The sequence below is a fragment of the Littorina saxatilis genome, linkage group LG12 (genome assembly GCF_037325665.1).
Source record: "Littorina saxatilis isolate snail1 linkage group LG12, US_GU_Lsax_2.0, whole genome shotgun sequence".
In the NCBI taxonomy this organism is placed as follows: Eukaryota; Metazoa; Mollusca; class Gastropoda; order Littorinimorpha; family Littorinidae; genus Littorina; species Littorina saxatilis.
The window spans coordinates 56675876-56698975 of record NC_090256.1 but is presented as its reverse complement, the minus strand read 5'-3'; the positions used below and the strand labels follow the sequence as shown (position 1 = coordinate 56698975).

General features: G+C 44.5%; 1 protein-coding gene across 1 annotated transcript in view; it reads right to left on the bottom strand.

Moving 5' to 3' along the window:
• The window catches only part of LOC138983143 (uncharacterized), a 210632-nt gene that overhangs the window by 102359 nt on the left and 85173 nt on the right, over positions 1-23100 (bottom strand). The window contains exons 6-7 of the mRNA XM_070356552.1: positions 8839-8871; positions 2582-2620 (exon numbers count right to left, since the gene is read on the bottom strand). Coding sequence (XP_070212653.1) covers positions 2582-2620; positions 8839-8871 — 72 coding nt within the window. The remainder of the gene's footprint in view (positions 1-2581; positions 2621-8838; positions 8872-23100) is intronic.

Sequence of the window (23100 nt, the reverse complement as noted above, 5' to 3'; positions counted from 1 at the left end):
AAGACCCTTTTGTCAATCGTGGGATCTTTTACGTGCACACCCCAATGTAGTGTACACGAAGGGACCTCGGTTTTTCGTCTCATCCGAAAGACTAGCACTTGAACCCACCACCTAGGTTAGGAAAGGGGGGAGAAAATAGCGGCCTGACCCAGGGTCGAACACGCAACCTCTCGATTCCGAGCGCAAGTGCGTTACCACTCGGCCACCCAGTCTCCAGTGTATGTGTGTGTGTGTGTGTCTGTCTGTCTGTCTGTGTGTGTGTGTAGAGCGATTCAGACTCAACTACTGGGCCGATCTTTATGAAATTTGACATGAGAGTTCCTGGGTATGATATCCCCGGACGTTTTTTTCATTTTTTCGATAAATACCTTTGATGATGTCATATCCGGCTTTTTGTAAAAGTTGAGGCGGCACTGTCACACCCTCATTTTTCAATCAAATTGATTGAAATTTTGGCAAAGCAATCTTCGACGAAGCCCGGGGTTTGGTATTGCATTTCAGCTTGGTGGCTTAAAAACTAATGAGTGAGTTTGGTCATTAAAAATCGGAAACTTGTAATTAAAATTATTTTTTTATTAAACGATCCAAAAACAATTTCATCTTATTCTTCGTCATTTTCTGATTCCAAAACATATACATATGTTATATTTGGATTAAAAACAAGCTCTGAAAATTAAAAATATAAAAATTATGATCAAAATTAAATTTCCGAAATCGTTTTAAAAACTATTTCATCTTATTTCTTGTCGGTTCCTGATTCCAAAAACATATAGATATGATATGTTTGGATTAAAAACACGCTCAGAAAGTTAAAACGAAGAGAGGTACAGTAAAGCGTGCTATGAAGCACAGCGCAATCGCTACCGCGCCAAACAGGCTCGTCACTTTCACTGCCTTTTGCACTAGCGGCGGACTACGTTCAGTTTCATTCTGCGAGTTCCACAGCTTGACTAAATGTAGTAATTTCGCCTTACGCGACTTGTTTAATTTCCATATAAGGTAAAAGGTGGTGTAAAGCTGTGGAAAAACCCAGGAAATACCATTGTGTAAATGTGTGCATGCGCTTTGAAGAGCTAAAACGTTGTGTAAATATCTGAGCATGCGCACTCGTGGTGAAAACTAGTCAAAATTCACTGTATGTCTAATTTTAGCTGCGCACGAATCTTCCACCGCTTGGCTTGGAAACAACAATGGCGCTCCAATGAAAAGGAGATTTTTCACCGGTTCGAAATAAAATCTCCAGTCCAGTAACATTGGAATAAATTTCATACCACCTATATTTATCAACATGGATCTGGAAAGGATATTGCTTAAATTGCGTCCACTTACAACTATAATGCACCTAAGAAATGAAACCTTGAACGCTGTGACATTTCTGTTGGCTGCAGAGTGTTTCTGCTTGTGAGATCTAAAAGCGACAAGCAATAATGACGAGAATGAACGATAACGACAATTCCTACAACAGGCACTTACTTTCTGTAGCCTTATGAGTACGTGCTGCAAGAACATTTTTTTATTTAACGCCAGGCCACCGTAAACGATCTCTAGAACTTTGTGAACGACAGCACACTGAAATGTCGCGCGACACACATTTGCCAGCAGACCGACTTTGGAACTCGTGACGTCAAATGTTCGAAACAAATTGCAACATTTGTTTCCAAAATACGTCACGATGTTTTGATTCTCCAGAGTGTTGTAGTCTTGTAAGAGTAAAATAAATCCTCTTGTTTTGTTCTCTAGAGTGTTTCAGTGTGAACTCAATATAAGGTGAGAGCACAGATTACAACAGAAGCAGACAAATATGACATCAAATGATCGGACTACTTTCAAGCTCGGATGTACGAAACACATCCATTGACCACAGACTTCCGGATTAGGCGTCGAGGCCCTGTATGGGATGTAAACAGACGCAGTGATGTGTCTAAAAACATAACAACACACGTATTACCGCATTAAAGTGTACTAAAGAAATTACACAATGTTCTATTGTAACTCACGTTGGGAATCCCTCGCGACTTTCTTTGTTTAGTGGGGCACTGAGGGGGTCTCGGCAAGCCTCGACCCCCGTAAGTGCCCCACTAAACAAAGAAAGTCTCTCGGGATTCCCAACGTGAGTTATAAATAGAACATTGTGTAATCTCTATATAGCTGTTACAGTACTACATGCGCATGTTGATATTTCATCATTGAACTAAGTGCTTAAAGAGGGCTCAGGCTTTTTTCTGTTGAGAAGTAACACTGAATGCCAGATTTCCTGTCAAAATCTTTTTTTTCCTGCCGAACTTCTGGTAAACAGTGTTTCAATGACCCATACTTTCTTTGCATATTCCTGTTTAGCGGACATTTACAAGAAAAGTCTGGCTGATTTTCTTTTCATTTTAACGCATATATCTGTCTCTAAAAAGTAAGCTTATGGATTTGGTACTTCATTTTTCTGCCGACAGATACACACCCTTAAGGCCTTGATGCACATTGGCAACTTCAATGATGAAGCTCACTGTCAGAAAAAAAACTATTGCACTGTGGTCTGAAAAATGACTGAGTGTTGACACACAAACACGTCTATAGTCTCAGCTCTTACCGGTAACTCCTCGTTGAGGTCGTCATATATCTCCTGCACCTGCAACAAGAAAGAAATATGTGAATAAATTTCATGCATTACATTTTTTTTCTTTGGGGAGGTGAGGTAAGTTTACAAAATGACTATATTTTAAACTTGAACGCTTAAATTACCCCAATTGTCTGGACAATAAGGTGCTTCGCTCAATCCCCAGTCCATTTATAAATGCATATACGATTCCCATTAGAGTGGAATTCCGCCAAAAAAAATATACCCCCCACCCCTAGATAGAAGACTCTCTCCTTTCTAAGACCCCCCACCCCTCACAGAAGACTCCCTCCCTAAATTTAATGACACAGAGGTCATGGCAGCAGTCGTAGCAGACGAGCCTGACTCGCTCTCCTGGATGTTGTTGTGGTGTGGGTGCACGCGCATCCACATTTTAACAACATACGACAGACACTATCTTGTCAAGCAAGCCGCCAAAATGTTATTTCTCATTTCTTCTTCATTATCTACGAATCACTATGGCCCACACAGACGATTCAATGCTCGTATGAAGAGTTTGAGCTCACGGTCGGCTACCGCAGCGCACCTCGAAAGCCAAGGGTTCCACTCACAGCGATTGATGAACAAGTGCAACAAGTGTTCAAATAATTTGAAATTTCGCCTGCAACACTGCTTGAGATGCACGGGTTTTTCTCTGTGCAGTCCCTGGAACTGTTACCGTCAGAGGTAGTGGACTCCTTTGACACGCTACCTTTGGAGCAGCGCTTGCTCTTGAAGGACATGGTCGGATGCTGCGGACACCTTCTAAAGGAGAGAAGCCTGATCCTTCCCAACCAGCAGTCGAGAAGCCGGCAGCAGACGAGATTCTCACCCCAGAGAGAGAGAATGTGACTGTACGATGCCCTCGCCAACAACGTCCAGTCTCGGACGGTGTAAACAATGCCGAGACATCGCTACTTGACTTGCTGGGTTCCCTCCCCTTCACCGGACCGTCTGTCGGACACACCACTTCTAGGGATCAGACGGAGGTAAGATCAGTGATATTACACAATTTATTTCTCTGAATTCTACCACCACTTCCTCCCGTTCTAATATCGACTATGTGGCGATGGTGGACGGCAGGCTGGCCATTGCGGAGAAAAGAGTTTCCCTGGACAAAGTTTCAGAGGCCCAATATATGGAGAACTCTTTATGGATTTATCAGGACATGATGAATATTGACAGGACAAAGGACGAGTACCTGCAGTACCTCATCCGCGTGTCACAGATGGCACAGGTGTTTTCCTGGCCCTCTTGTCTTACTATTTGACAGGGAGTTCAGGAAGGAACAGGCGTCCCACAACCTGCCCTGGACAACTGAGGCCCCATACCTCATGTCCCTTATCCTACGACAAGAACCCTCCCTCCAAACGTCCCCAACACCAGAAGACGGATAGTGCAGACCGCCCAATCTGCCTCCGAAGGAACAGGACTGAATGAACGGTCAGAGCGTGTAGGTACGCGCATGTCTGCCTAACCTGCATGTCCCCCTCCCATCCTGAACGTTCTCACACAACCGAGCCCACAAAAAACTTGTAAGACGCCCGCCAGACATCCCAACCCGACCCCCTCCTCCCATTTTGCCCCCCCTTTCACAAAGCCAGCCAAGTTTTCCTTCCGCCACTATCTCTGACAAACTCTCTGAGTGTCAAAATCTACTGGAGGGCGACGAGGATGCTGAATTCCTGCTCCAGGGCATTCGCAATGGTTTTCGTCTCAGAGACCACAGCTCTACCACTGCCCCTACGCCTAGTCAGCTGCTGCACCCAGCAAACTACAGGTCAGCCACCTCCCCAGAAACGCGTGGACTAGTCGAGGATCAAATCTGCGGAGTAGAAATAGCTGAAGGCCGCCTCGAAGTTCTTGATTCCCCCCCTCCCGTCACTAGCCCCCTCAGAGCCATCCCTAAGCCCCATTGCGGAATTCGTCTCATTCATGACCTCAGCTCTCCCTCTCATTCGTCTCTAAATGCCCATGCCTCCAAAGACCCCGTCCGCTTCCAGTCCCTCCAGGATGCTGTAGCTCTACTTTCACCAGGATGCTACATGACCAAGATTGACCTCAAGAGCACTTACAGGTCAGTGAAAATCCATCAATCCTCTTGCGCGTGGACCGGTCTTCACTGGACTTTCAAGGGCAATTCCTCCCCCACCTTTCTCCGCGACACACGGCTCCCCTTTGGCGCTAGGAAAGCCCCAGCTATCTTTCACCGCCTCACGCAAGCCATTCGGCAACATTTACAACGTCAAGGCCTCAGCGCGGTTGTGGTGTATTTGGACGAATTTTTTCTATGCGCCCCTACCAGCAGTGAATGCCAACTTACCCTCAACGCCATTATAAGACTTTTGCGATCACTGGGGTTCTGCATAGCGTTTGAAAAAAATCAAGGGTCCCGCACAACAAGTCACATTCCTCGGCGTAACCATCAACTCTGATACAGGCATTCTCTCCCTGGCAAAACCAAGTAGCGCATCTCCACCACAGTTGCAGAAAAACATGCCTCACCCGAAAACAGCTACAGCGTCTTGCCGGAAAGCTGAGCCGGGCGTCTTATGTCATCCCATGGGGCCGCATACATGTTTGTCGCGTGTTTGACGCAATCGCCAACCTCAAAGCAGACCACCACAAATTCCGAGTCCAGCCCCCACTTGCAGATCTTACCTGGTGGTCCGCAGTCCTCAACACCCCCTCCCTTCGTCGCCGCCTGTGGGACAGCCGTCCTACAGTGACGATGAACTGTGATGCCAGTCCTGACGCCGGTGGAGCATTCTGACAAGGGGACTGGTTTTACTGCCCGACAGCCCGCACCTCGCCCTCACTCACATCAACGTGAAGGAGCTCAATATTAAAGTCGGCGCTCTACATCGCTGGGCATCACTGCTGCAACATCGCCTTGTTATTGTCATCACAGACAACACCGCTGCTCAGGCCATGCTGGTCAAGGGCACTTTCCCCTGCATGCCTGCAGTTCATTTGCTGCGCCAACTTACACCCTGGCCATCGCTATGGACATCACCATTTCCGCTGCCCACATTCCTGGGGCAGACAACCACATACCAGACGCCGTCTCACGACTCCACCTGCCTGGCCAAGCTAGGCGTCTGAGCGCCCTTCTCTCAGCCCTTCCCCAGCCCCTCCTCCTCTCCCCCTTTGACATTACTGCGCACGTGTCTGACAAATTCCTGTCGTTTCTACTCTCCAGACCCTGCTGGCAGATCCTTGATTGACAGCCTGGACCAGGAAATCAGCCAGCTGCGCCTTCACACATTCGCTGCTTCATCCAGGTTGACGTACTGTTCCCATCTCAAAGCTTATGTGAGGTTCTGCCACCTCACAAACACACCTCCCATTCCAGCCACCCCAACCTCCCTGTGTCGGTATATGCTGCCTTCCTCGCTCGCTCCCTAACTCCCTCTTCTGTCAGGCAGTATTTAGACATTGTCCGCCTCCTCCGCTTTGATTGCAACCTCCCAAATCCCCTTGAGCAGAATTTCAAGCAGCACTCCCATTAAGCGAGTCAAAGGCGGCCCCGCTGCCTTCAAGCTCCCCCTTTCCTGTCCTGCATCCACGACAGACTTGTGAGGGACAAGCTGCAGGACGCTTGTTTCTGGGCGGTTCTCACCACATGCTTCTTTGGGCTTCTACGCGTCAGTACCATCACCACGTTCGCGGCCCTCCTCCAATCACCAGGGGCGACCTTCGCTTCACACGCCACGGGGCCGCCCTCACCATCCGGCGGTCCAAGGTCATTCAGTTTGGGGAGAGGGTGCACACTGCAGTCCTTCCTCGCTACCCAGGACACCCCCTGTGCCCTGTGACTGCCCTCCAGCACTTCCTCTCCCTAGCACCTGACCTTCCTTCGCATCTCCCTCTCTTCTCCCTCTCGGCTCCACCTTCGTCCCTGCTGCCGCTTCCGTTCGGCGAATCCTGGCTTCCCACCTCGTCGCCCTCGGTCTTTCCACGTGCACACTTTTCCACGCACAGTCTTCGTGAAGGGGGTGCCACATGGCTGCTGCAGTCCGGGGTTCCTCTCCACTTCATCAAGCTCCTGGGTGACTGGAGAAGCGACTCAGTGTATTCCAGTACCTTAACCCTTCTCTTCAGGCTGTGCTCCCATTCTTCCCCCAAACTATGAATTGAACTCACTCCCCCTTTCTCCTCAATCCCACTTATGGGTTTTGACAGTGCCTGCGGACGTGAACATTTTATCAGAATCTAAGTCCTTTTATGTTGTTATTTACGTGTGGTTATGTTAGACTGTGTGAATGAACGTCTTGTGTAGTCGAGCGAATGGCGGACAGAGTGAGAGTGTTCATATTCCTTGTATATGTAATTTATTCAAGTCGTTGAATAAAAGTGTTGCCATGTTCTTCTGTGTTGTGTTTGATTTAACTAAGGACTATGTCTGGTCAGGAATAAAAGCTGGTTCCTGTGTATGGCTGTGTACGTAAGTATTAGTTAGAGTGCCATCGAGAATGAGAAACATAATTATGAGCTTGCGGCAATCATCCTTTTTTGAGGATGAAGATCACTTGTTCATTTCAATACTTGCTGTTCTCTGATAAGTGGCTTAGGCAATTAGACTGACGCAATCGCTCAATTTGTGTACCCAATGAGGGTGGACGGTCACACTTGAAAGTGGCATGTGAGTCATTCTCCAAAACTGGTTAACAAAAATGGGAATATGGCCCAAAAATAAAGCTGGATTAATTTGAGTTGAATTAATAATAACAAGGTTTTTGTTATCAGAATGACAGTTTGCAAGAAAAGAAAAAGCAAGAAATATATATATACTTTTTCTGACAAATAACAGGGATCTGAATGGGGGGGGGGGGGGGGGGGGGGGGGCACAATTTTGTTCATAAAATTATGCAGTCATATTAAGTAATTGAATGTTGTGCTCATTAGTGTTTGATAAGCATCTATAAGGAGGGTTTTTACATTTCTTATTTGATTTTTTTTCTCAATATTTTATATCAATATTTTTTTCAAAATATTTTTTCAATATTTATTTTCAATTTTTGTTTTAATCATTTTTTTACATTTTTTTTTTACATGCTAACAAGTAAACATTGGCACATATGTAATCATAATGGTGAGAAATTGGCTATGTACAAGCAATCAGGGTCTGCATCTTCGCTGGTAGCAAAGGGCGTTACGAACGTACACTTCCAAAACACCTTTTTTTGGGAATGACACCATAATTCACGACAAATTGTGAAAAAAATGTCACGCATCTGTATGGCTTGGTGATTAACAAAGGGGCAAACGTCAAAATGTATGCTTTTATTCAGTTGAATTTATGCTAGCTTATAATGAAAACGGCCGTTACGAACGCATCACGTGTAACACAAAACACTCTGAGACATCAAATTCGTCCAAAATGTGTCCTCGGTTGAATGAATGCATTTTCTGCATCTTCAAGCTGCACTTATTGACTTGATCACAAAAGAATTAGTGATTGTAAAGAAATTCATTTGGTTACAGAGGTCGGAAAAATGTGAGCGTGAAAACATTCGATGCGTACGTAACGCTGTTTTCAACTTCATTTTTGGGGGTCTCACACACAAAGGAAATAACAACAATTGCACAGGAATGAACCTTTATCGTTTCACAAAGTGACTTTTCAACAAATCATCCAAAATCAACTTATCGTGTAATTGAACTGACTAGCTTCCAATATATGTACCGAGCCTGTTCCCATTTTTCTGACGCCATTTTAGTTGATTTACTGACATTTTAACACTATTAAATATCAAAATACAAATATGTTCATTCATTTTGCTGTGGGTGCTTCTTCAAACATATCTTTATCCAGAAAAACAGGGGGGAAGGTCTAACCACATTTGCTTCTGTGAAAATTTCATTGCAAGTGACCGACCTAAAAATTCACCAGGTTTGGAGAATGACTCATATGCAACCTGCTTTTGTTAGCAAGCTGCCTAAGGGATCACAAGTTCAACCCACGAGGTACACCTTGCAAGTTTGATGACCTCGAGAAAAAAGTAGGTCCCGTTTTTATTCGGGGTCCAAGCATTCCATCGCATTTATATAATAATCAAATTTTGGGTTTACAGAAATGCGATAAAGTGGAAGTCCCCTGTACTTAGATTTATTCCAATTATTCTGGTGAGTGCATGCACAAAGCAGCACACACACACACACACACACATGTACACAAGCATGACACTCACTCATTCACACACTGTGACCTGTCTAGCCTGTCTCACCTCTTCATTGCAGTCGTCATATATCTCCTGACCCTGCAACAAGAAAGAAATATTAACATCAATTTAATGCCATTAAGGTCAGCTATTGGTTCTTAAATGCCTAACAGAATCTTACTACGGGGACAGACTTCAGGAGGATCAAGGGACAGTATAGTTACATTTCTGCTCTGTAAAACCAAACATACATATACTCTTCAAAAAAAGTTAAGGATCGGTTGAAAAAACGGATCTAATTATAAAAAATTGCCAATAAATTAAACATCGACATAATAATTAAAAGATTAATGTGTTTGAATTAACAAATGAACAATGAGTCTTGACCTAGAATTTTGTTTGGCAGGCAGAGTTATTTTCCTTTGTGGGACTTCTCAAAAGCTTCTGCATTTTGGAAGAAAAAGGGTGTTTTTTATAGCCCCATGAAATTTGCGGAACGCATGCCAGGGCAAAAGGTTGTGATGCACGTGCTACAACAGGGTCCTGGCTATGAACATCGCTCACCAGCTTGTGTTTAAAGGTTGACACGCTGACACAATTATGCACAGTAGCAACATGCCCCCACGAAGAAAACTGAGCGATTTGGATAGAGGAAGGGCAATAGGATGGCTATAAGACGGTGTTGCTGCCAGGCAAGTGGCCCAGAGGCTTGCAGTGGCTCCCTCAGTCATCATCAGACTAAAACAGAGATTCCACACAACTGGAAGAGTGCAGGAGCGACAACGTTCTGGTCGGCCCAGAGTCACCACACAAAGAGAGGATCGCTTCATTCAGAGGCAGGCCATGCAACAAAGGATGGCTACGGCAAACAACATTAGGCAACGCCTACAAGCTACCACCAACACTGTTGTTAGTGGTCAGACGATCCGAAACCGCTTACACAACTTTGGCTTGCGTGCAAGGCGTCCAGTCCGAGGAACAACCCTGACTGCTAATCACCGAGCAGCTCGCCGAGCCTGGTGCACTCAACATGTGAGGTGGCAACGTCAGCAGTGGGCTCAGGTGTTGTTTACAGATGAGTCCCGCTTTTGCTTGGAACCTCTGATGGTCGCATCCGAGTGTGGAGGCGTCGCGGAGAGCGCTTCGCAGAAGGCGTTGTTTTGGAACGACAGCGTTTTGGCGGAGGCTCTGTGATGGTCTGGGGAGGGATCAGCACACGTCTAAGGACACCTCTGTACCATTTAGTGGGCAACTTGACTGGTGTCTGCTACCCCTGGTCGTTCCAGCCCTCCAAGCGATCGGCCCTCGTGCGATTCTTCAGGATGACAACGCACCTCCCCATCGCTCTGCAGCTGTAAACACCTTCATCCAGCAGGCCAGGGTCAACAGGATGCTGTGGCCAGCCAACAGCCCGGACCTGAACCCCATAGAGCACATGTGGGACGAGCTTTGTTGTCGGGTACAGCAACATCACCCTCCTCCTGCCAATCTGGGTCAACTGCTGCAATGGCTCCAGCAGGAGTGGAATGGAGTTCCCCGAGCATTCATATGCAACCTGATCCACTCCATGCGCCAACGATGTGTTGAATGCCTGGCACACAACGGAGGGCACACGCGTTATTGACACTGATTCACATTGTTGTGAATTCCATTTTCGAGGGTTGTCGCGTTCGATCTTTGCTTTGTTTGTCATTACTCTTTGGTTGTTCAATTATATAATTTTTAAAAAATGAAAGAATTCGGTCTTGTCTGTTTTGTGTGGCGTGCTTGTAAAAAAAGTGATCCCTAACTTTTTTTGAAGAGTGTACATACAAAAAATACACATAATCAAACACACACACACACACACACAGTGTTTGTGCTTGCGTGCGTATGCGTGGGTGTGCATGTGTTTGTCTGTATGTATATGTGTGTGTGTGTGTGTCAAGGTAAAAAGTAAAATACGCCACAGCTTGGTACTTAAGCGTGTCATCTTGTACTTGCTGCAAGCAGGTCGTGTTACCTGTTTTTGTCACGAGATCGGACTCAAGATTAGAAGGGCTTGACGTCCACAAGAGAGTGACAAAAATGCGTGCAGATAGTGATGAGGCATAGAGAGGGAAAGAGGTCTCGCGAATAAAAATCGGCGACTTATCTCTCTCTCCGAGTCTCTCTCTCTCTGTACTACTCGTTCTGTGTCTCTGGCACTTCAACTCAGTCGCTCTTAGAAACTACAGTTGTATATCAGAAACAGTTCAGTGTGTAATTTATTTGCATCCTATTTAAAGGACAGAACTCAATATACTGCCTTAAACTGTAAAATATCTACAAAGGAGGTTGTGAAATGCGGGGTCCCTCAAGGTTTAGTGATTGGCCGTGTGTGTGTTGTGTTGTGTGTTCGACTTTGAAAACGTAGAATGGAACTCCGCATAAAAGAACGTTCCAACGTAAAATCAAACTAACTCCTTCATACCATATTTTGCCTTGTTTTGTAAGGCACGGTCATGAAAGGGGTTCCAATGGTGCAGCCATAGTCGCCTATTTTTTTAGTATTCACAAACACACGCCTCATCCCTCATTGGTGACCCGAAGAAAGCAGTTAGAGCTGGGTTCAAGGCCATGCTTATTCAGGAAACCTTCCGCGCCATTGACAATTTCGGAGGTGTAATTTGGTAACACCTCAGTTTTGGAGAAAAGGTAAATGTCCGACCATTTTACCTATAGACTCGAAACTTTGTAGAATGGTCCTGGACGAACTGAAGTTCATGCACAACAACTACCAAAATATTTGTTAAACTCAAATGACTGGAAAAAATAACCCCTTCGTTATAAAGTTTCACTTGCGCAATATGCGCAAATTTAATCAATGATATGAACGCATTCATCCATGGGAAATGTCCTGATCTTGCCTGCAATTGCTGTATTGAAGTCATTGATTGTCTAATGTTGATTAATGTATACTATGTCATTTGAATTACCCCAATCCACTCATATACAGAAAAATGAACGACTGAAACGGGAATCAAAGGTGGGAGCAGCAATGCAACTTCAATCACGGTATCATCAGTGGAAGAAAAGTGACTAAAAAGGAGGCCCACCAATCCACACATAATCACAGTAACATGTAACAAAACGTGACTCGGATGAAGCAGCCACCCAACTAATTTATTATCACAATGAGCAATGAGCAATCTGCACATAACATAAAACCATCAAAGCGATGTCCCTTAAAACAAAATGGTATCCAGGTCACTTGGGTTCAGTTATGTCATAGCATAAAACAGCTCACTGCTCCCATGAAATGTTCTGAGCCTTTGCAATGATAAGTAAAGCAATGAGAGCAGATCTGAAGCAGTGTACTGTCGATCATTGGCCGGCTGAAATATACTGCAATCTTGATGCAAATTACCATGTAATTTTCTTGGTGATATGGTCATCACTGCAGGCAGTAAAAGATCACCCAACGTTTTGCAATGAAGAACAATGAAGTTATTAGTCGAACAAAAAATAAACAGACGAATAAAAATTGAAAATTGTCAAATACAATGGGGCAGGATCTCCCTGTTGAAGAACTTTGAGCAAAAGACCACAAATAAACTAACAAAGAATACTGTTGGAATTAAAAAAGATTAATTAACAGAGTGACAGGAAAGTATGAAATGTCACATGCACTGCAAGATCTCCCTGTTGAGAAACTTTGAGCAAAGAGTGTATCCCTACGGAAAGAGGCGTTCACTGACCCTTCTTCACGCCACTTGCAAAAGTGATGCGAAGAGCCGGCGCCGAATCTACAACAGCGTTATGGCTTGACCGAAGAAAACGTTGCCACCGAGCAAGGAGGAATAGAAGAGTGACGGACTGTTTTTGTTTTCGGCTACTTATATAACTATCGAAAAGACTGTTTTATTTAGTTTTTGTAAAGAAAACACACTGGTCGTACTGTGAGCATCTGAAAACTATTTCACAGGCGCTCATGCAGTATTTGAAGAGATACAGACAGCAAAAAAGACTATACACGCAGACAGAAACTCAGACTTATCTTCATACATTTTACATATTATTTGTGAATCTATTGAAAGTAATGGGATTTGTCAGTTCTCTACACATTCTTTACAGCAATGAAAATCAGTTCTCTCTCTCTCTCTCTCTCTCTCTCTCTCTCTCTCTCTCTCTCTCTCTCTCTCTCTCTCTCTCTCTCTCTCTCTCTCTCTCTCTCTCTCTCTCTCTCTCTCTCTCTCTCTCTCTCTCTCTCTCTCTCTCTCTCTCTCTCTCTCTCTCTCTCTCTCTCTCTCTCTCTCTCTTTCAATCTATCTCTGTGTGTCTAGTTCTGTTTGTTTGTCTTGTTTCATTTTGTTAACCTCTTGCTCAAAACCACCACGAAATTGCGCTGGTTTGGTGTGATACAAGACAAACCGTATTCCTCTAACATTTATTTATACATTTCAATTATAGATTTAATAATTGATAAAATAAGGCGAACAGTACAATCTGCATCCCCATGAAAAGACAAAAAACAGAATTTTTTTTTCCGAGAATGATGACCATTAGAAGCTGCACATTAGTTAGCTTTTGCCTTGCTTGCCAATGCTTCCGAGGTGCCAGTGAGAAAGTTTTACTCGGTCAGTGCTGGGACGGCGGGCTGGAATGTGGGATGGGCTGGCTTCACTTTTAGGCCGAAGTGCTCCCTCTTTCCGTAGGGATACACTCTTTGCTTTGAGTAAAAGATACCCATTTTATTGCAAAGAAGAAATACAGATCGAGTAACATTTATATGAACAGAGTGCGAAGAATTCAAACAAAGAAGACCCGACATTTTTAAAATTATGTCAAATGCAGAGTGGCGGAAAATGTGCTTCGTGAGGAACTTACAGCACACAAAAACAGAACTATTACACATATTTGCAAAGTGTAAAAACAACATGAAGAGAGTGAGAAGAACGAGTAACAATTAAAAACATTGCAAGAAATAACAAAATGTCAGTGACGATTCTGCTGTGGAACTTTTAGTTTTATATATGTTGTTTGAACACGGGCGTGTTAACTATTTACAGGAACTTCGTAACTTGTTACTATATGCGCATGAACAAAATGAGAAAAAGAGCAAAATAAATGCAATGGTGACAGTTCTTCACGTTCAGAAACTTTCAGTACGTCGGTGACCAAAACAAGGAATTCTTGTGAAACCTGGACATACTTGCATAACACCAGCGGCGGGGCACGCAAGAATAATTGTTCGATATGAAGCCTCGACAGAGTAAACCCTATCATTATCTCCAGAGCGCTTCCAGTAGAAGCCGCCTGCGCTCGTTCACTGATACAAAAAGGTACCAAGTGTCAGTGTCTATCCCTCTCAGCGGGAGAATGCTTTGTCATACCCCCTCTCTCCCCCCCCCCCCCCCCAACTTCTGTTGTTTCAATGCCGAGGTGAGGTCAACGGTCAATCACAGCCCGAGACACTCAGCTCAGGTTGTGGGCTTTGCTTTGCTTAATCCGAATGTTGTACTCCGATGTAACTTCAGTAGACATATAGAGTGGCACAGTGGTGGGTTAAATCCCAACGGGCCCTTTGACGCACATAATGGAATTGTAATGGGACATTTTCATATCTACGCCAATGGTGCAAGGTGCACTAGTAAAACGAATCATGAACTTGATGTCTGTCCCTATTCTCCTGTTGACTGTTTTTGGAAAGAAAAACAAGTACACTAAGACGTGATTAGCTGATCGAGTGCACTGAATAACGTCCGGTTCTCACTATCCTTACATATAAATAAGAGAGGAAGGAGAGAGAGAGAGAGAGAGAGAGAGAGAGAGAGAGAGAGAGAGAGAGAGAGAGAGAGAGAGAGAGAGAGAGAGAGAGAGAGACAGAGAGAGACAGAGAGAGACAGAGAGAGAGACAGACAGACACAGAAAGAGAGAGAGATAGACAGACAGAGAGAGAGAGAGACAGACAGACAGACAGACAGAGAGACAGAGAGAGTAACAGAAATAGAGAGAGAGAGGCAGAAAAAGAGAGATAGAGACACTGAGATAGACAGACAGACAAGTAGACCGACAGACAGACAGGAGGAGAGACAGACAGAGAAAAAAATAGAATATAACAGTTTCGGTGCAATGAAGCCCTATATTAAATTATGCATATTGTGTAAAAAAAAAATAAACATAAATTTTTTTTAAAAGGCAACTGGTTGCAAAGGCTATTCAAAAACTCGACAAAACTAGGCGATAGAAAAACATTGTATGTACCTTTTGGACTGTGCATGCCCAGCTGGGGATGAGGGGAAACTGACGTACAATCTGATGGCAATGATGCCGAATGTTGTGCATAGTATGTAAAGGGAGGCGACTGGATGCAGACAGAAATCAAAAACTTGGCAAAACTGGGAAAAAATAGTATAGAACAGTTTCTTTTCCTTGGTAGTTTGTAAGACTTGTGACGCGTGCCGATTACAACTTGTAAAATCATGGGCTTGTAACTCGATCGCCTGTCCCCATTAGCGCATGGGCAAACGCCTGCCGCGATCTCCATGAGCTCCAGCAGTAAGCATACATTTGAGAAACACGGTCCCTTCGTAGTACTAGGGCTCATGGCCATAGAATTAGAAAAGCTCTAAATATGTAGAAAAAAATATCTTCTCCAGAGGGAGAAAACAAATTAAGGCATCCTGTCAGGGATAAATGAGACCCGAAGGGAAGTAACTAATTTTACCCGAGTTCAGGATGGCCTCACATGGTAAAAAAAAAAGGGGTTTAAAATCCCCAAACGAAAGCATAAATTTATAACATTTAGGTTATTTTCAAAACTTAATAAAGAATCATTCCTTTCTGATTTAAGTTGTACAGATTTTTCAGTAATTTATAATCATACTGACCCCGATAAAGCATTTGAATTATGGTTTGTTTGTTTGTTTGTTTGTTTGCTTAACGCCCAGCCGACCACAAAGGGCCATATCAGGGCGGTGCTGCTTTGACATTTAATGTGCGCCACACACAAGACAGAAGTCGCAGCACAGGCTTCGTGTCTCACCCAGTCACATTATTCTGACACCGGACCAACCAATCCTAGCACTAACCCCATAATGCCAGACGCCAGGCGGAGCAGCCACTAGATTGCCAATTTTAAAGTCTTAGGTATGACCCGGCCGGGGTTCGAACCCACGACCTCCCGATCACGGGGCGGACGCCTTACAACTAGGACAACCGTGCCGATTTAAATTATGGTACAACTTGTTTATAAAAGTATATGATAAACATGCACCCTTCAGAACCTCTCGTGTGCATGCAGCAACACCCAAAACCAAAATGGCTTACAGACGACATTCAACGTGCGATTAATTACCGCAATTTTCTTCAACGTAGTGGCAAAGAAAGAAGGGTACAGAATGCAGAGAAAGAAAGTAACATCCATGAAACGTACTGCTCGCAAAAAATATTACTGTGAGCTCGTCGCATCAAATTCGAAACAAAACTCAAAAGCCAACTGGAAAAGTGATCAAACAGTTAACACGTAAAGAAACCGTAAAATCTTCTGTTATTGATGTACCTGCAGGTATATTTTTTCAACATCTAAACATTCATTTTACTTCTATTGTTGAAAAAATATTTACAACTGATCAATCAAAACAGAATAATCTGGACAAGTTGAAACAATTTTGTGTTTAAAAAAATATTACACATAATTTAGACATCCCTCCGTTATCTGTAAGCGAAGTCTTCCATTATCTGGTGTGCTTAAAAAAATCTGGTACTCGTGGTCTAGATAATCTTGATGGACATATTTTTAAGTTGTCTGCCCCTTTTATTGCAGAATCTCTGACATATGTTTACAATTTGTGCCTGGACAAATCTGACTTTCCCGCCAAATTAAAGGAGGCAAAAGTAATCCCGTTATTTAAATCAGGTAATCCTTCTGACCCCGCAAATTACAGACCAATCTCGATTCTTCCTGTTTTATCCAAACCACTTGAAAAACACACTTGGCCGCACATTTGAAGAAATACGACCTTATTCATTCAAATTAGTCAGGCTTCAGAGAAAATCAATCATGCCACACAGCATTAATAAACCTTGAAAACTTGCTTACCAACATTAACAATAATGAACTCTGTGGTGTCTTATTTATTGATTTTGCTAAAGCATTCGACGTCATTAATCATGAGTTACTTTTAAGAAAATTAGCTGAGTAATAGATTGTCACCCCCAACCCTATGCCTCCTCTTCTCTTTCTTATCCGGGCGAGAGCAGTCCGTCTGCGTGAATTCCATCTATGTCAAGTAAAAGACCTGTGTTATATGGAGTCCCCCTGGGTTTTGTCATTGGGCCACTTCTCTTCTCCCTGACTATATTAACGATCTTCCTTTTAGTATCAATGATGATTGTGAACTCTTTGCTAATGATACGACCATACACACTTCCGATAAAAAATTAGACAAAGTTTATTCATCATTGCAGAATAGTGTAGATGATCTCATAAATTGGACGGAGTTTTACCACATGGGTCTTCACCCCCAAAAGACAAAATACATGTCAGTTACAACAAGGCAAAAAAGACAAAACATTAAGAATAATCCTTGTTCCATATTAATTGGCAAGGACGCAATAGCGGAAGTAGGAGATTTCTAAGTTTTGGGAGTAAATATCGATAATAATTTATCTTGGACCCATCATGTTAGGTCGTGTAAAACCATGTCGAGGAAAATATATCTGTTAAACAGAATAAAACACTTTCTTGATCCACACTCAAGGTTATTATTTTTTAACGCATACATACAAACCATCACGGACTATTGTTCGACCATCTTGGGACTCTGCCAGTGCAAATATATTAAAACCACTGTATAGTCTACACAGACGAGCACTGAAATTAATTATATTGAAACAATCTAGTCTCGTTTTTGACGATTATAAGAAACTTAAGATTTTACCCTTAAAAGAAAGATTTACATTAAATAAAGACGCGCTCCTTCACAAAATCCTTTCCGGCCATGCAACACGTGCTTTCATTACAAAATTTAAAGCCAAACCAAACCGAAAATTCAATGTCCCCATTCCACGGATAGATCTCTATAAATCAAGTTTAGCTTATTCTGGCAGGGTTTTGTGGAATTCTCTCCCGGAGACAGTTCGAGTCCCGCTTACTCAAGGAAAGTGACCAGTGCAATTCGATCACCTCTCCTTTCCAGATGTAATGATCGCTGCATGACCACTGTCTGGCCAGACAAGAGGTTACTGCAATGGCCTCTCTTAATAATAATAATAAAGTGTATTTATATTGCGCCTATCCCTTACAAAAAACAAAAATATTTGGCTCTAAGCGCATTACAACATGTGAAGGACTTGGTACAATCAAGTCTGACAAGTACAACAGCACAATATACAGTCGGTCTCTTAGGTAAAAGCAGCTTCGACAGTTAAACACTTCTACTAAAAGATCCTCTAACAATTTACAAACATAGTTAACTCATTCGCTGCGCGTCTAAATTTCCCCTGTGTTCCCTGCCAACGCGCGATTTAGAGCCATTTTGAAAAAATTATTAAAAATCAACAACACAAGATAACCTTACATACCTTATGTTTTTGCAAAGTTTGGAACTTACTCTTTTAGAAAATATATGAAACATTTGAAAGTACATACCTTTTGTTGTCTTCATATCCAGGCAAAATATCCAATTTGAAGCAAAACAAAAAAACTTTCTACGTCATGGGTTCATCATACACAATGTCATGATCGACACTTGCATTGCCCGAATCATCACCCAAATGATCGTCCTTTGGCACAAAATCGTCACCAGAATCTAAAATATCATCTCCACTATCATCATCACTGAGGTCAAGATCAGAACCGTACTGAATAACACGTTCTAGCACTCTTTTCAAGTTACTACGTCTCAGCAGAACGATCCGCCATCTTGGAAAAGTCAAAACACGTGGGTCGCACACCGTCAACAAAATTTTTATTAATCCCAACAATTGAAGGGAAGGAACTGTTTACAGTGAATGGTACCACTGTAGACAGATAGAAGTTCATTGCAGGGGTTGTTTCCCTTGGTCAGCAGGACCGTTTACACCGTTAAAAATTCGTGATATCCGTCGGAACTCAAGTACCGGCACGCAGCCAACGCTAAACACAGGTGTCGGAATTCCAGTTCCGACACGCAGCGAATGAGTTAAAGAACATCGAGTTAATAGGAATTAAAAAAAAAAAAAAAAAGGTTCTTATAATAAAACTATCTAGCGAACGACGAAGAAGAAGAAGAATAAAACTATCAATGTCAATGTATAACAAGTCATTCAACGTAAATGGCCAAAGAACAACAATAAAACAATGGTGATAAAACAGTTATACTCAATGGCTAATAACGAGGCAGAGTTAAATAGTATCGACACAAGATTAAAACAAAACATAACATAACTGTGTCCATAGCAACGCCTTCTCGCGGCGTCCCTGTTCCTACAAAGTTTGCTACGGGTGCGACCGAGTACCCGGCGGTATACCTGGTTGTGAATCTGTCTAGGAGAAGGAAATCTCTCATTCCAAAACCACATGGTGCTCGCACCCCCGACATCATGACTGCACGACAGATAAATCTTGAACGTTGTGGTGGTGTTCTCCTGGACCGTGGCCGGGGGAGAACAGTGCCGGGCCCTCAGCCTCAAAGGGGCCCACCAAAAGCTACTAACCACGGCTCTGACCCTTCTCATTCGTCCCGGGGTGGGCAGAGCGAAGCATATGGACAACAGGCACTAAGGATCGCACACTGGAATGCAGAAGGCATCCGCAACAAGAAACCGGAACTCCAACGCTTCCTGAAAGACAATGCGATCGACGTGTGCTGCATCCAAGAGACTTACCTTTCCAACACTCACCGCTTTTTCATAAGGGGTTATGAAGTGTTCAGACTGGACAGAGAAAACAGACCAAAGGGACTGGCCTTGTCACACTGGTTAGGAACAGTATTCCAGCCGTCGAGATCCAGAGTTCTGGTCAAGCAGATCTTGACACAGAATTTACTGGAGTCAAACTGATCCTTCCTGACAGCCCAGTGACTGTGTTTAACATCTACTCACCTCCAAACAAACCAATGAACCTACAACCCATCCAAGCTGTCCCCCACAGCTACATTGTCACAGGAGACTTTAACAGTCACTCGCCAAGCTGGGGATATCGACAGCTCGACACGAAAGGAGAGGAAGTAGAAAATTGGATGATCAGCAACCAACTCACACTGATCAACAGACCCACCTAAACTCGGAGGCAAAAGAAACGCAAATAAAGGATGCGTTAATTAAACCTTTATGGACTTGAAATAAAAAGAAAATAATGATACTAGCATGTTCTGCACGTGTTGTTTTAGCGGTCTTATCTTGTTAGAACCGTGTTTGCCGTTATCTGGGTCACACGTGAGGTCTTGTTGACGAGGATCCCAAACCGTCATGGGGACCACTTTCAGCACATGCACAATGTGGAAAAGCAGCTTTTCGTGTTCAGAGTGTTCAGGCAAGCTGTACCGTACTCACAAAACTGTTGCAACATTCATTTCTGCGACGCAGGCGCGATGCCGAGACTATCACCAGATCAGCGCCAACAGGCGATCGGGAGACTTGATGCCAGACAATCAGTTCAGCAAGTTGCCAGGGCATTTGGAGTAAATGTCACCACGGTTTATCGCCTGCAGCAACGTTTTCATGCCACTAACAGTACCTGCGACTTACCAGGACGTGGCAGACCCCGGGTAACAACAGCCCGACAAGATCGCCATCTTGTCCATCAACACCAGCGAGATGCATTCAAAACTGCCGCCAACACAGCCCGTAACACATTTGGGGTGCATGGACAACCCGTCAGTGCCAGAACTCTACGCCGACGCCTTGGTGGGCAGAACCTGGTAAATCGGCGTCCTGCTCGACGTCCTGTCTTGACAGCTCAGCATCGCCTGGATCGTCTAGCCTGGGCCCAGCAGCACGCCCACTGGCGCCATCGGAACTGGCGGAGGGTTCTTTTTTCGGACGAGAAGTGCTTTTGCCTGGACCCTGGCGATGGGCGTGTCCGGATCTGGCGAAGACCTGGACAGCGGTTTGCTAACAATAACATCCTGCAGCGTGATCGATGGGGAGGTGCCAGCATCATGATATGGAGCGGCATTGGTGTCAGTTAGCGAGTGGAACCTGTTGTCTTTCAGAACGTCGGCCAAGGTCGTGGAAATGGTGTCAATGCAGACCGCTACATCAATCAAGTCCTGCGTCCCTATGTGGTTCCATTTGTCCAGAGGTACCGGAACTGCCTGTTCCAGCAAGACAATGCCCGTCCCCATACTGCACGTGCTACCCAGGACAGGTTGCGTCACAACAGCGTGAACATTCTGCCTCATTCTGCTCGATCTCCAGATCTCAACCCAATCGAACACTTTTGGGACATCATGCAAAGAAGGATTAATTCCCTTGCCCGGAGACCCCGCACAGCAGCAGAACTGCGTGCTGCCGTGACCCAGGTGTGGGCTCAGGTCCCTCAGCAACAAATTAATCACCTCGTCCTCTCCATGTACCGGAGGTGCGCCACAGTCATCAACGCCCAGGGAGGAGCAACACGCTATTGACTTTCAACAGTCTTCAAACAGTGTTCAGTGGAACATGGCACGTCATGCTCTCATCCCAATACACTTTTCCGTATGGTTTTTGTATCGGTCAATTCGTTTCCTTGTTATTGTTAACCCGAAATAATTAATTCGACATTAAAATTCGTGGGTAACCCATCTTCACTGCAGCATTTGCGTTTCTTTTGCCTCTGAGTATACTTTCTACTCCCGAACCTGGAGAACCACCAGCACTCCTGACCTGGCCATCGCCACCGACGACATACACAGCATCAGTAACAGAGAGGTGTCAGAACAACTCGGGGGCAGCGACCATAGGCCAGTGATCATTCACATCCAGAAGCAGGTTCAGGCAAATAGTACCAAGCGCCCAGCCAGCTGGAACTACAAGAAGGCGAACTGGGACCTTTTCAGACGAGAAGTAGACAAGAGGACATCAGCACTCAAACTGTCAGAACAGGACATCAACCAAAACGTCAGAGACTTCAACAATTAAGGCAGTTTTAGAAGCAGCCCATGCAGCTATCCCATGGGGCAGGCGCAGAAACTACCAGCCCTACTGGAGCACAGAGCTGGACACCCTTCACAAGAATCTCACCAAAGCAAGGGACGATATGGAAAGCTCTCCCACGGACGAAAACGTTGAAACTCACAATAGGGCGAAAGCGCTGTATATGAGGGAAAAACTGCAAGCGACACGGAAAAGCTGGTACGAAAAGACAGCTTCCCTTAACACGAAAAAAGACATGCCAGGACTGTGGAAGCTGGTAGGGAACCTCAACAACGACAACCCAGACAGAAGCAAGACTGTTATTGAGCACGACAACCAACTGAAAACAGGAAAGGCTGCAGCAAATGCTCTTGCAGACTTGTATCAGGAAGCGAGCACTCTTCACATGCCACAACAACGCACCAAGGAGGTCAGAGAAGAGACCACCCTTGGACCACTGCGTCAGACCCACAAGGCACCAACGACAGCAGCATGAGCGACCCATTCACCATGAAGGAGCTGAAGCATGCCATTCGCAAACTGAAGTCGAAAAAAGCTCCCGGGCCTGACGGCATCACCAGCGACATACTGAAGCATCTTGGAGCCTCCTCTGGAAAAACACTGCTTCAGATCTTCAACCTCAGCTGGAGAGCCGGCGTTGTCCCCGCAGTATGAAAGAAGGCCGAGATCGTACCCATACACAAGAAAGGCAAGGACAAGAAAGATCCACGCAGTTTCAGACCCATCAGCCTCCTTAGCTGCATCGGCAAGATCATGGAGAAAATGGTCAATCGACGTCTCACCTTCTTCTTGGAGTCGCACAACATTTTGACACCAACCCAGACTGGATACAGGAAATTCAGAAATACAGAAGACCAACTTGCCCTGCTAGTCCAAGACATCAAAAACGCCTTCCAAGAGAAGCAGAAAACCCTCGCAGTCTTCTTCGACCTGTCTCGTGCGTTCGATAAAGTCTAGAAGGAGGGACTCATGCTGAAACTCCTCAGAGCTGGTATTCGCAACAACATGTACAACAGTGGATTCACCACTACCTGTTCGCAAGAACTGCAAGAGTGAAACTCGATGGCTTCCACAGCAAGAAGGTCAAGCTGCCAGAAGGAGTCCCACAAGAAGGAGTGCTCTCCCCCACGCTGTTCCTGGTGTTCATAAACGACATCACTACAGCCATCACGAGACACGTGGGAAACAGCCTACATGCAGACGACCTAGCTGTATCATCCTCCGAACACACCAACACAGCCAAATTAA